The sequence below is a fragment of the Echinops telfairi genome, unplaced genomic scaffold (assembly GCF_000313985.2).
Source record: "Echinops telfairi isolate 266 unplaced genomic scaffold, ASM31398v2 ScPeMD7_5;HRSCAF=22, whole genome shotgun sequence".
Lineage (NCBI taxonomy): Eukaryota > Metazoa > Chordata > Mammalia > Afrosoricida > Tenrecidae > Echinops > Echinops telfairi.
In genome coordinates, this window is record NW_022103901.1 from 30,594,303 (window position 1) to 30,606,173 (window position 11,871).

At 61.4% G+C, this 11,871-nt stretch overlaps 4 protein-coding genes across 4 annotated transcripts in view; 3 read left to right on the top strand and 1 right to left on the bottom strand.

Annotated features, from left to right (window-relative positions):
- The window catches only part of RNF151 (ring finger protein 151), a 2,265-nt gene extending 2,055 nt beyond the window's left edge, over nucleotides 1-210 (top strand). The window contains exon 5 of the mRNA XM_045286028.1: nucleotides 200-210. Within this exon, the coding sequence (XP_045141963.1) occupies nucleotides 200-210 (11 nt within the window). The remainder of the gene's footprint in view (nucleotides 1-199) is intronic.
- A 656-nt stretch (nucleotides 211-866) lies between these two features.
- On the top strand, nucleotides 867-6,990 carry TBL3 (transducin beta like 3). The gene is made up of 22 exons (XM_004705800.4): nucleotides 867-955; nucleotides 2,644-2,695; nucleotides 2,778-2,873; nucleotides 2,967-3,014; nucleotides 3,098-3,239; nucleotides 3,311-3,395; nucleotides 3,467-3,637; nucleotides 3,727-3,802; nucleotides 3,893-3,986; nucleotides 4,085-4,266; nucleotides 4,359-4,500; nucleotides 4,576-4,634; nucleotides 4,715-4,818; nucleotides 4,982-5,129; nucleotides 5,211-5,441; nucleotides 5,585-5,655; nucleotides 5,746-5,902; nucleotides 5,975-6,033; nucleotides 6,274-6,377; nucleotides 6,462-6,533; nucleotides 6,622-6,780; nucleotides 6,861-6,990. Exons 1-22 carry the CDS (start codon nucleotides 915-917, stop codon nucleotides 6,974-6,976), a joined length of 2,409 nt encoding a protein of 802 aa, XP_004705857.1. The 5' UTR covers nucleotides 867-914; the 3' UTR covers nucleotides 6,977-6,990.
- A 122-nt stretch (nucleotides 6,991-7,112) lies between these two features.
- NOXO1 (NADPH oxidase organizer 1) lies at nucleotides 7,113-9,068 on the bottom strand. Its single transcript, XM_004706149.2, has 9 exons — nucleotides 9,000-9,068; nucleotides 8,832-8,912; nucleotides 8,600-8,675; nucleotides 8,341-8,515; nucleotides 8,041-8,222; nucleotides 7,849-7,956; nucleotides 7,539-7,656; nucleotides 7,317-7,459; nucleotides 7,113-7,202 (listed from the first exon to the last, which is right to left on the bottom strand). Exons 1-8 carry the CDS (start codon nucleotides 9,066-9,068, stop codon nucleotides 7,357-7,359), a joined length of 912 nt encoding a protein of 303 aa, XP_004706206.1. The 3' UTR covers nucleotides 7,113-7,202; nucleotides 7,317-7,356.
- A 2,391-nt stretch (nucleotides 9,069-11,459) lies between these two features.
- Nucleotides 11,460-11,871, top strand: part of SYNGR3 (synaptogyrin 3) — a 10,850-nt gene continuing 10,438 nt past the window's right edge. The window contains exons 1-2 of the mRNA XM_045286029.1: nucleotides 11,460-11,465; nucleotides 11,591-11,712. Of these exons, the coding sequence (XP_045141964.1) occupies nucleotides 11,460-11,465; nucleotides 11,591-11,712 (128 nt within the window). The remainder of the gene's footprint in view (nucleotides 11,466-11,590; nucleotides 11,713-11,871) is intronic.

Here is an 11,871-nt window from a genome sequence, read left to right on the forward strand (position 1 = left end):
GACTCCTTCCCCTCCTACCCCACGTAAAATCCTACCTCCTGCACTCAGCATCCTTTCACTTCCCACCAAGCCAAACCCAGACGGTAGAGGTACCCCACAGTGTTTCCAAGCCTGTCCTGCACCGCATCTTTTACTGGAGCAGCTGCTGGTGAATTTGAACCCCATTAGTGGTGGGACACTTAACCTGCTGTGCCACTAGGGCTCCAGTAGAGCATAAGCTTTTTGTTTTCTGGTGTCTTTTGAGGGCCTACAACAGCGCTTTGCATATAAAGGGTGTTCAGTAAACAACCTGGTTGATTCTGGAATTGGCTGGTTCATTTATTTACCATCTCACGTCAGACTTATTTAGATCTCATGTCAGAGTAAGTCCCCTAAGGCAGGGAAGGTCCACATCCTGAGCCCTGTCGCCCCTATCCAACAATGCTGAAACACCGCGCCCCCCAAAACAAAAAACCAAACTCACTGACATGCAGTATGAGTAGACTCTTTACGGCAGTAGAAAGCCTCTTCTCCCTCCCGCAGAGCGACTGGTGGTTTTGAACTGCTACGCCTCTAAGGCTTTGGGGGTTACAAACATTTGGGAGCTATTCGTGTCATCTTGAAATTATTAAGCACACCTTATTTTCACAAAAAAGTCAAATCCCTGGGGAGCCCCTACCTCCAGCCGGCCTACGCATGCCCAGGGCAGGTCCTCTAGACCGGAAACTCCCGTTGGCCGTTTCCGCCCACCTCAGAGATACGGCTTCTACCCACATCAAAGATGGCGCACGCAGCGCAGATGACGCCAAAGCGGGCGCGGGTGCTGACGTCATCGCCTCGCGCCGGGAGCGTGGAGTCGGGCTGCCTGTGGTCCTCACGCGGCTGCATCTCTGGCGCATCTCCGGCTGGCTGGCGACTCCCGCGGCGGGGACGACATGGCGGAGGCCGCGGCCGGAGTGAGCCGCTTCAAGGCCAAGTGAGCTCGGGCCCTGGGAAAGCAGGCGGCGCCAGAATGGGAGCCGGGCGGAGGAGGGCTGAGGGGGTGCGTGGAGCGACGCCCATGGGGGTGTCCGAAAGTGGGCTTGGGCTGTACACGCCCGGTGCGCGGGGCCGGGGACGCCTGCGGCAATTCCAGGTGTGAGAGCTGGCCCCGATTGCTCCCGGGAAGGGCGGGACCAGAGCTGCAGGCTGAGGGAGCGTCCTGCTCGTTTGGGGGCGTGCAGCCGGGACGGAAGAAGATCGCAGAAAGATGTCCCGAGCACAGCTCGGGGCTCCGGGTGAAGGCCAGCATCCTGTAGCTGAAGCGAGTAGTATAAGTAATTAGGCCTGGAACAGAACAAGCTTCGCTCGACCCCTTCCCCGCCCCGTGGGGCTTCCCATGGGGTGGCCAGAACCCAGCCCGAGTGCCTTTCATTCGACTCCAACTCTAGGGTTTCATGAAATGAAAGCTGACAGTCTCATCTTTCTCTTAGGGTCTGGTTTAAACAGCCAGCCTGTCAGTTCTTGGCTGAGCACTTAATCACTGCGCCACCAGGGCTCCTGATGGTGTGGCCCATCACAGAAATCACTGCTACGCCAGGAGGGAACTGTGGTTGTTAAAAGCACCCCCCCACAAAAATCCAAACCTGCTGCCATCAAGTTGAATTCTTTTTTGTGACTGTGGATTACCAGGTCTTTCTCTCAATGTGGGCTGGTGGGTTTGAACTGCTGACTTTTGGTGTACTACAGCCAAGTGCTTAATCCGTTGTGACACCAGGGTCCATTTATATAAGAAGCACTAGTGAAAAGGGGTAGCCCTGGTGGCATAAGGGGTTATGCTTTGGGTTGCAGTCCACAAGGTCAGCAGTTCAAAACCACTAGTTGCTCTATAGAAGAAAGATGAGGCTTTCTACTTCCATAAAGAGCGACAGCCTCTGAAACTCACCAGGGCAGTTCTCCCCTGTCCTATAGGGTCACTGTGAGTCAGAATCAACCCAATGGCCATGAATTTGGTTTGAAGTAAGGAGGGGACCCAGCTGTTGAGAGCACACTGATTGTATGGCTAACTCTGTGCAGGGGACAGTGGCCTGGTTTTGTCTTGGGCATCAGGCTTCCCTGATCCATGTGCCATAGACAGTGACACTGGAAAGAGAGACCCAGGTCTCACACTAGGAACCATCTGTTTGGGACCCGGAGGCAGAAAATGGAAAAACTGACCTGGCTGGAGCAGTGGGGTTTCAGGGGGCGGGAGGACCAGGAGAGGCTTACACAGTCCCCGTAGGCTTGTAGAGCGAAGAGGGGGGTAAATGTTAAGCAGAGGAGGGAAAATGCTGCAGGGGGTGGGGTGGGGTGAGGGAGGTTAGAGCAGCTGAGTGGAGGAGGTGGTTGGGAGAAGGATGCTCTCAGTCCCATGTCCAGCTCTGGTTCCCTCAAGACCCACTCAGCTCTGTGCCTGGGGTCTCTGGGGAGCCTGGGCCTGATCCAGCCTCTGCTCTTGCTTTGGGAACCCACGGGGGTCTCCCTGCTCTAACTTGAGGTGACTTAAAGCCCATCTGGATAACTGTCTCTGTGACCCAGGACACCCCCCCCCTCTCTCTGTGCCCCGACTGCTGCCCAGGAGCAGAGCTGGGCCGAGTTGGGGACTGGAGGGCAGGTGCTTCACTTGCTCCCCTATCCTCCTTCCAGCTATGCCGTCCAGCACAAGATGGAGCCTTTCTACAAGGGCGGGAAGGTGCAGGTACTTCCAGGGAGGCCTGGGAAGGGGGAGGAGGGGCTGGCGGGTGAGGAGCACTGCCCCGCTGACACCCGTTTGTCCCCAGCTGGATCAAGCCGGTCAGCACCTCTTCTGCATGTGTGGCACCAGAGTCAGCGTGCTGGAGGTGGCCTCGGGGACTGTGCTGCGGAGCCTGGAGCAGGTAAGGGGCTGGCCCATGTCAACGCTGGGGAAGGTGGGCGTCCTTATGGCACAGCGTGTCCTCACAGCCCTCTGCGCCCGATCTTAATTCCAGGAGGACCAGGAGGACATCACTGCCTTTGACCTCAGCCCCGATGACCAGGTATGTGCCTGGGGAGGGGAGGAGGCACTGAGCCCAAGAGTGAGGTGACTGGGCCACCTGCACATGGTCCTCTCCTCTCCCAGGTGCTCGTGACAGCCAGCCGGGCGCTACTGCTGGCCCAGTGGGCCTGGCGAGAGGGCAGCGTCACACGCCTGTGGAAGGCTGTGCACACAGCCCCTGTGGCCACCATGGCCTTTGACCCCACCTCCACGCTGCTTGCCACAGGTAGGCCCTCCATGGGGCAGGGAGAGGGTGTTGGGAGCACCCACCCCTCCTCTCAACCACATCTCTCGTAGGCGGCTGTGACGGGGCTGTGCGTGTCTGGGATGTTGTGCGGCACTACGGGACACACCACCTGCGGGGCTCAACCGGCGTCGTGCAGTGAGTAGGGTAGCCGGGAGAGACGGGCAGGCACCGGGGCTGCCCTGAGCTCACACATCCATCCCCTCCAGCTTGGTGGCCTTCCACCCGGACCCCGCCCGCCTGCTGCTCTTCTCCTCCGCAGCCGACGCCACCATCCGTGTGTGGTCCCTGCAGAGCCGGTCGTGCCTGGCCGTGCTGACCGCCCACTACAGTGCGGTCACCTCTCTGGTCTTCAGCGCTGATGGCCACACTATGCTCAGGTCAGCAGACTGACCCCTGCAGGCAGAGCGGGGCAGGAAGGGGGGAGGAAGGCCCAGGTGCCTCCTGACCCAAGCCTCATCTCCCCCAGCTCTGGCCGAGACAAGATCTGCATCGTCTGGGACCTTCAGAGTCACCAGAGCACGAGGACAGTGCCCGTGTTCGAGGTGCAGTGCCAGGGGCAGGTGTGCTGGGGCAAGTGTGCCGGGGAAGGGCCTGGTGGCAGCTTCTGATTCTCCGGCTCGGTTGGTCCCCAGAGCGTGGAGGCCGCGGTGCTGCTGCCAGACAAGCCCATGCCTGAGCTGGGCGTGAAGTCCCCAGGCCTTCACTTCCTGACAGCCGGCAGCCAAGGTAGGTTGGGCCAAGCCTCCTGGGTGGGAGCTAGAGGGAAGGGGGGCAGTGCAGAAGGGCGCTGGGTCTGCCGGTCCCAGCCCCTGGTCCCCTCCCAGGTTTACTGCGAGTGTGGGAGGCAGCATCCGGAAAGTGTGTGTATTCGGAGCCCCGGCCGCCTGGTCCCGGGAGGGAGCTGACCCACTGTGCCCTGGCCCCGGCCTCCGGTCTGCTGCTCAGCGTCACTGCCGACCACCACGTGCTGCTCTATGAGGCTCATTCACTGCAGCTGCGCAAACAGGTGAGCCTCATCCCCACCCAGCCTGCCCCGCACACACACACCCACACCCACCCACCCACCTGGACCCCACCTTTTTCTCCGTCTCCCCCCAGTTTGCTGGCTACACAGAGGAGGTGCTGGACGTCCGGTTCCTGGGCCCCGAGGACTCACACATCGTGGTGGCTTCCAACAGCCCCTGTCTGAAGGTGTTTGAGCTGCAGACGTCAGCCTGCCAGATCCTGCATGGCCACACAGGTGTGCAGCTCTCGGGGCCCAGGCTATCCCACTGACCCCCTGACCCTCCTCTGACCACCCCACCCCTCCTTCCAGATATCGTCCTCGCCCTGGACGTGTTCCGCAAGGGCTGGCTCTTTGCCAGCTGTGCCAAGGTGAGGCGTCCTCAGAGGTGGGGGGGCCGGTCCCCTGGTGGGTGGCCAGAGCTGTCCCCTCAGCCCCTTCCCGTCCCCAGGACCAGAGCATCCGCCTCTGGAGGATGAACAAGGCCGGTCAGGTGGCCTGCGTGGCCCAGGGCTCTGGGCACACACACAGCGTGGGCACCGTCTGCTGCTCCAGGTAGCAGGCCGGGAATGGGAGGGGTAGACGGGAGGGCTGGGCGGAGGGAGGCCCAAGTGGAGGGCTGGGTCTCATTTTGGGTGGCACCGGGGAATAGGGTAAAAGGCTTGGGTACTACAGGCAGAGAACTTAAGAGGTGTCTGGTCTCCTGTCCTGCCCCCAGACTGAAGGAGTCCTTCCTCGTAACTGGCAGCCAAGACTGCACAGTGAAGCTGTGGCCGCTCCCCGAAGTCCTGCTGTCCAAGAGTTCAGCCCCCAGCGGGAGCCCCATCCTGCTCCAGGCTCAGGCCACACAGCGTTGCCACGACAAGGTGACCACCCTCGCCACAGGGCAGGACTGGGCAGGGCAGGGCAGGGGTCTGAGACAGCTCTTGCTTTACCCCATTCCCCAGGACATAAACAGTGTGGCCATTGCCCCCAACGACAAGCTGCTGGCCACAGGCTCCCAAGACCGCACGGCCAAGCTCTGGGCGCTGCCACAGTGCCAGCTGCTGGGTGTCTTCTCGGGCCACCGGCGTGGCCTCTGGTGTGTACAGTTCTCACCTATGGACCAGGTGCTGGCCACGGCCTCGGCCGATGGCACCATCAAGCTGTGGGCCTTGCAGGACTTCAGCTGCCTCAAGGTGAACTGCCCCCAGCCCAGCCGGAACCCCTCCCCCTCTCCGCCACTCGATGGACAGCACCTCGTACTGCCCAGACTCCCCAGCCGGCGACCCCTCCCCACCCCCCAGCCCACAGCGCCTCACGCTGCCCCTCCCACCCACAGACATTCGAGGGGCATGACGCCTCTGTGCTGAAGGCGGCCTTCGTGAGCCGGGGCACACAACTGCTATCCAGGTCAGCAGGCCGGCCCGGCAGCGTGGGATGGACATGCCAAGCTTGGCACTGCCCCTCCCCAGCCCCTCCCGCTCCCCTCTCCCCCTGCAGCGGCTCCGACGGGCTTGTGAAGCTCTGGACCATCAAGAGCAACGAGTGCGTGCGGACGCTGGACGCCCACGAAGACAAGGTCTGGGGGCTGCACTGCAGCCGGCTGGACGACCGGGCGCTCACGGGGGGCAGCGACTCCCGAGTCATCCTCTGGAAGGTGTGCGGGCAGGGCGGGCAGGTGGGCTGGGGGCTCCAGGGGGAAGCCAGTCTGACCCCAGTGTGACTCCAGGACGTGACGGAGGAGGAGCAGGTGCAAGAGCAGGCCAAGCTCGAGGAACAGGTGGTCAAGTAAGCCGGCCCTACCCCTGACCTTGCCCTTAGCCCATGGCCCCGTCCCTGCCTGAGTCACCATCGTGCCTCCCTGGGGGCCAGCATCACCACCACCACCACCATTATTACTAACATCACCACCACCACCACCATTATTACTAACATCATCACCACCACCACCACCACCATTATTACTAACACCCCCCGCCTGATGGCACTGGGTCCTCAAGGCCCCTCCTCGTTCCTCCCTCCCCCCAGGCAGCAGGAACTGGACAACCTGCTCCATGAGCGGCGCTTCCTGCGTGCCCTGGGCCTGGCCATCTCCCTGGACCGTCCCCACACCGTGCTGACCGTCATCCAGGGTCAGTGCCACCAGGCTTGGTGGGACGGGGACCCCCGGCAGCAGCTCCTTCCCCAGGGGGCTCATTTTCTTTCCTCCCTGCCAGCCATCCGCCGGGACCCTGAAGCCTGCGAACAGCTGGAGAACACGGTGCTCAGGCTGCGGCGTGACCAGAAAGGTCGGTGGGCCAGCCAGCGGGCAGGGCCGGGCTGGGGGCGGGGCTGACTGGCCATGCGGGGCTGACTGGCTGTCCCTGTCACCTGCAGAGGCCTTGCTGCGTTTCTGTGTCACCTGGAACACCAACTCCCGACACTGCCACGAGGCACAGGCCGTGCTGGGCGTGCTGCTGCGGCACGAGCCCCCCGAGGAGCTGCTGGCCTACGAGGGCGTGCAAGCCGCTCTGGAGGCCCTGCTGCCCTACACTGGTGAGCGGCCATCGGGACAGGGGCAGGGGGCAGGGGGCAGGCAGCGGGCCCCGACACCTGACCCCTCTGTCCTTCCCCAGAGCGGCATTTCCAGCGGCTCAGCCGGACTCTCCAACAAGCCACCTTCCTGGACTTCCTGTGGCACAACATGAAGCTGTCCCCTCTCCCCGCCCCCCAACCCTCAGAGACCACATAAAGGGTTACTCCCCAGCTGGCTCTGTACGCTCTTTGATCCCCCGCGCACCCCGCCAAGCCCCCCCAGTGAGACTATCCAGTCAAGGCCAGTCCAGGGCAGCTTTACTCAAGAGAAGAGAAATGAGGGCCCTGGACAGGAGGTGGCACCAGGCAGAGCAGCTGGCCAGTGTCAGGACCCTCAGGGTGCAGTAGGGCTCCAGGTTGCCCAAGGGGCTGGGCCAAGGCTCCTGTGGGGGCACAGAATCACCAGGCTGCTGGGGGAGGCGACTCACCATCACCCACATCACCCAGTTCACTCAGCTTCCCCCACCTCAAGCAATTATCAGATCTGAGCCACCCACCTTCCTGGCCAAGTATCTTGGTGGACGGGGTCAGCTGCCCTCAATTGCGGGCCGGTTCCATCCCAGCAGCTCCTCCCAAGAGGGAGCCCAGCCTGTCAGGCCGCAGGAACACAGCTGGCAAAAGGCCCTCCTGGCCTCCGTACCTGTGAGAAGGGCGGGGTTTGTTTAGGGCTCTACCTCACCCACTTCTGGGTGGGCAGTGCCCAACTCCCACCCTCGCACCTGCATAGCCACCAGCCCCGGTCTGACGTCTGCAGCACGTGAATGTGTGCCCCCGAGGGCACCGACAGCTCCTCGGGGCTGCAGCCCTCGTAGGCCTGGGAGATGTAGAGCCTCGGCCCTGCGGGTGGGATGGGGCCGTCACCTTCAGGCTCACATCACCTTCTTCTGATCACCCCTTCTTGGGTCCAGAGACGCAAGGCCTCGACCGCTCTGAAATCCATTCGGGGCTCCCCCAGCAGTGGGAACCCCAGCCACCCCTGCCCTAGCAGTGTTCCTGGGCATGGGGGCGGTGGAGGTAGCGCATGCATACCGCTGCTCCCCAGTGGCATGCCCTGCTCCTGGCCCGGGGCGGCCTCCTCCAGGTAGGGGGCAGGAAACCAGGCGGTTTGATTGTCCTCATTCTCCACCAGCCACCAGCCTGTGCGCCAGAGGTGCGGGTTCACATCCTGGGGCCTGCACATGTCCAGGAGCAGGTCCACCCCGTGTCCCCGCTCAGCCCCACCTGAGGGGTGTCGCAGCAGCACCCCCAGGGCCTCTTGCGCCTGCACCTGGAAGGGCCGGCCCCATGTGTCCTGGGTGCTGTAAGGCTGCAGGCAGTGCAGGTTCTGGGCCTCCACGCTGCGGATGTCTGGGCTGCCCTCCGGGGCCGGGAGAGACTCCTCCGGGACATGCAGGGTCACCAGGCTGGGGAGGACCGTAACCGACAGATTGGAGTGGACCTGCCAGATCCCAGCACCCCAGTCTGCTCTGCGGACCCCTCCAGGAACCCCCACGACTGGCTGGGAGTTGGTGGGCCAGGTACCTGCCATGTGGCAACCTGGGCTCCAGATCCAAGGGTTGGGGCTCGAGGAAACTGGTGACTGCTGGGCTCCGGGACACGTGCTCCACTGCCAGCAGTGCCCGGACATAGGCCTCCAGGAGCCGCAGGCGCTCCAGGCCACAGCGTGTGCCCCTGCCACGTGCCAGCAGCGGCACCTCTGTGGGCAGGACACGGGCAAACCTTGGGACCCCCCACCCAACACACCCTCGCCCTGGGCTGCCCCACCTGTGCCCCAGCTGACCCGGAAGCTTGGGGAGGACACAGTCGGATTTACGCAGCCTGCCTGCCTCCACCGGGAAGATCTCACGGAGCATCTTCTGTGGCGAGAAATGGCACTCAGGGTCGCCCTCCGATGGCAGGGCTGGGGCCAGACTAGAGGCTGGAAGCCACCTTGAGGCACTGGGGGGCGGGGGCAGCCCATGGGCAGAGGTCACCTGTGGGTCATGTGTCCCAGGGGGCCCAGAGTCACTCACGTGGATCCTCCTGAAGTCTTCTTGGCTCCTGCGCACTAGCGTGCCACCACCTTCCGCCCAGCACACAGAGAAGACGAACGTCTGATGGAGGAGAGGGTGGGGATCCTAGCAGGGGCCGTGCAGGCCTGTGCCTTCCTCTTTGGGGCTGCCAAGGACCCCAGCAAGTACCTGGGACTTCCCAGCCTGCACCAGGGCCACCGCCCTCACTGACACCGGCCGGGCATTCACCCTGGCCATAGCCCTGGTCCTGCTTCCTCCTGGGGGACACCCAAGCCTGCCAAAGTTCCCCAGTGAAGGTCCTAGCCAGCTGACCAGCTAGCTGCTCTGCCCCTGGGTCCTTAGCAGACTCCTCACTATCCCCAATATTGAGATCTGGGGGGCGGGAACGTGTGATTGGAAGGGTCAAACAGAGCAGGTGGGAGGTGCCCCGGAGGAAGGGGTGGTGAGCTGGGACTAAGCTGGTTGTGGGAGGAGGGAAGGGAAGGGCTGGCCAGCTCCCAGCCTGCAGCCTGCCAAACTCCTCCGAGGGAGGCGGGGTGGGGCTAGGGGCTGTCTTTCCCCCAGGCTCTACTACTGATCCAAGAGCATCCTTACCTAGTTCCTGGCTTTCCAGACTTCTCGCTGTGTTTGTATTTGGTCTGAAGCCATAGAGGAGGGAATTTGTGTGACATAGATGACTAAAGTTTTTCTGTATCCGTGATATGAAGTGGGCTCTGATGCCCCAAGTTCACCCTGTGTTAGGGAGACTTGGGGCCTGAAAGAAGAGGGGAGGTAGCAACCAGCCCTGCTATGGATACTGTATCTGAATTTGTGGATTGTTAACATTCACTGCAAAAGGTGCTTCACCCTGAGCCTTTGAGAGTAGAAGTGACCTATGCTGTGGGATGGACAGCCCTGGGCAGAAGCCTGCCTGGATGCCCATACTAAGGAGGGTGATTTGTGGACCCCATCCTACTCCCAGGAAGAACACAGCAATTCTACCTGTGTTGGAGCCCCGTCTCTTTAGGCTCCCTGTTCCCAGGCCTTCCAGGAATAGATCCGCCTCTGGGCCCTCCTTCAGACGACCTTTCCTCAAAGGGCCTTTGTGTGCCAGTCTGTCTGCTCCGACCCTTCCTGGAGCCCTTCCACTTGCCCTGGCCTCCACCCAGGTAATGAGCACCTGCTGACAGGTCTGAACTGAAGCCTGCTCTAGCTAGCTGGCACCACTGGAGGGATGCCAGTGACAGACAGTGACCACAGTGTACACGCCAGATCCTTCCCATCCACCTCCTCTCTACCCACCCAACTCCTGCCAGCCTCATCCCATGAAACTCCCTATATCAGCGGTTCTCAACCTGTGGGTCACGACCCCTTTGGGGGTTAAACAACCCTTTCATAGGGTTGCCTGATTCATAACAGTAGCAAAATGACAGCTGTGAAGTAGCAACAAAAATAATTTTTAAAATTGTTTTATTAGGGGCTCATACAACTCATTGTAATCCATACATACATCAATTGTGTAAAGCACATCCGCACATTCATTCTCAAAACATTTGCTCTCCACTTAAGCCGCCTCCCCATCAGCTCATTTTCCCCCCTCCCTCCTCCCTCGTGAGCCCTCGATAATTTACAAATTATTTTTTTGTCATATCTTGCCCTGTCCGACGTCTCCCCTCACCCACCCCTCTGTTGTCCATCCCCCAGGGGGGCTGTCACACGTAGATCCTTGTAATCGGTTCCCCCCTTCCAACCCACCCTCCCAGTATCTCCACTCTCACACTGGTCCTGAAGGGATCATCCGCCCTGGATTCCCTGTGTTTCCAGTTCCTAGCTGTACCAGAGTAAATCCTCTGGTCTAGCCAGATTTGTAAGGTAGAATTGGGATCATAATAGTGGGAGAGGAGGAAGCATTTAGGAACTAGAGGAAAGTTGTATGTCACATCGTTGCTACTTTGCACCCTGACTGGCTTGTCTCCTCCCCAAGACCCTTCTGTAAGGGGATGTCCAGTGGCCTACAATGGGCTTTGGGTCTCCACTCCGCACAACCCCCTCATTCACTGATATGATTTTTTGTTCTGATGCAATGAAAATCATGTTATGGTTGGGGGGTCACCACAACATGAGGCTCTGTACTAAAGGGTCGCAGCATTAGGGAGGTTGGGAATCTGGCCTCTGGTCCTTCCCCAAACCATCCAGCACCTTCCCAGCGCCTACAGAGGTCCTGGGTGGCAGGGCCTTGCCCACCGCTGTACTTCTGTCATCAGTATCCTGCGACCTCTGGCTCCTCAGCATATTCTTCAGACTTCTGCAGAAGGGTCATCTCCTCAGAGAGCCTTCCTGGATTTATCATACCTTGTAACTCCCCTCCCCCCCGCGCCCCGTTTGAAAGTGAACCTGTATTTGTGTGCCTATTTGTTGCTTTGTTTGGACCACTGGACTCCGCCATGAGGACGTCGGGGACAGGGTCTTGTTCCTGTTCTGCTCAGGGTCTGCAGCAGTGTTTGTTTGGAAAAGCAGATCGGCAACGATATTTGCAGAATGCATCGGTGACCAAATGCAAACCCCGTTCTCTAGAGTAGCTGCGATCTCCATCTCCATCAGGGCCCTGCCCCCCACCCCACCCCCTTGCCAAGACTCCTGGTGCCGGGGATGTGGGTGGGGTCCAAACCTCAGGACCAGGGTCCCGGTCCACGCACGCCCCCAACTGTGTGATCACGGCCCCGCCCCGCGTTGCTAGGCTCCAGGAGTGCGGGCGCCACGGGCGGTCAGCCTCCGGGTAGCCCGCCCCGCCGAGGGCACCTGCACGGAACGGGGCCGCGGGCTCGCAGGACAGTCGGGCCGCAGTGATGGGGCCGCCGCGAGCGCCCACCCGGACTTCACCGGCCGAGCCCAGCGCGCGGCGGCGCCGCGTCTTACGCAGCACGCTGCTCTTCGACAGGAGGAAGGGCACGCGTCCCCAGCTGTGCCCGGGCCCGAGGCGCAGGCCCAAGAACGCGGGTAGGTCGAAAGTCACCCGTGCCACCGCCGCCCGGCACCCAGCCCCGAGCCAGGCCACCGCGCC

Excerpts from the sequence above, each read along its gene's own strand:
- TBL3 (XM_004705800.4), top strand. The coding sequence starts at position 915 with ATGGCGGAGGCCGCGGCCGGAGTGAGCCGCTTCAAGGCCAA. Across the intron at positions 2,696-2,777 it reads ACAAGGGCGGGAAGGTGCAG|CTGGATCAAGCCGGTCAGCA; the intron begins GTACTTCCAGGG and ends GTTTGTCCCCAG. Across the intron at positions 3,987-4,084 it reads CCTGACAGCCGGCAGCCAAG|GTTTACTGCGAGTGTGGGAG; the intron begins GTAGGTTGGGCC and ends GTCCCCTCCCAG.
- NOXO1 (XM_004706149.2), bottom strand. The coding sequence starts at position 9,068 with ATGGCCAGGGTGAATGCCCGGCCGGTGTCAGTGAGGGCGGTGGCCCTG. Across the intron at positions 8,913-8,999 it reads TGCAGGCTGGGAAGTCCCAG|ACGTTCGTCTTCTCTGTGTG; the intron begins GTACTTGCTGGG and ends CTCCTCCATCAG. Across the intron at positions 7,657-7,848 it reads CATGCCACTGGGGAGCAGCG|GGCCGAGGCTCTACATCTCC; the intron begins GTATGCATGCGC and ends TCCCACCCGCAG.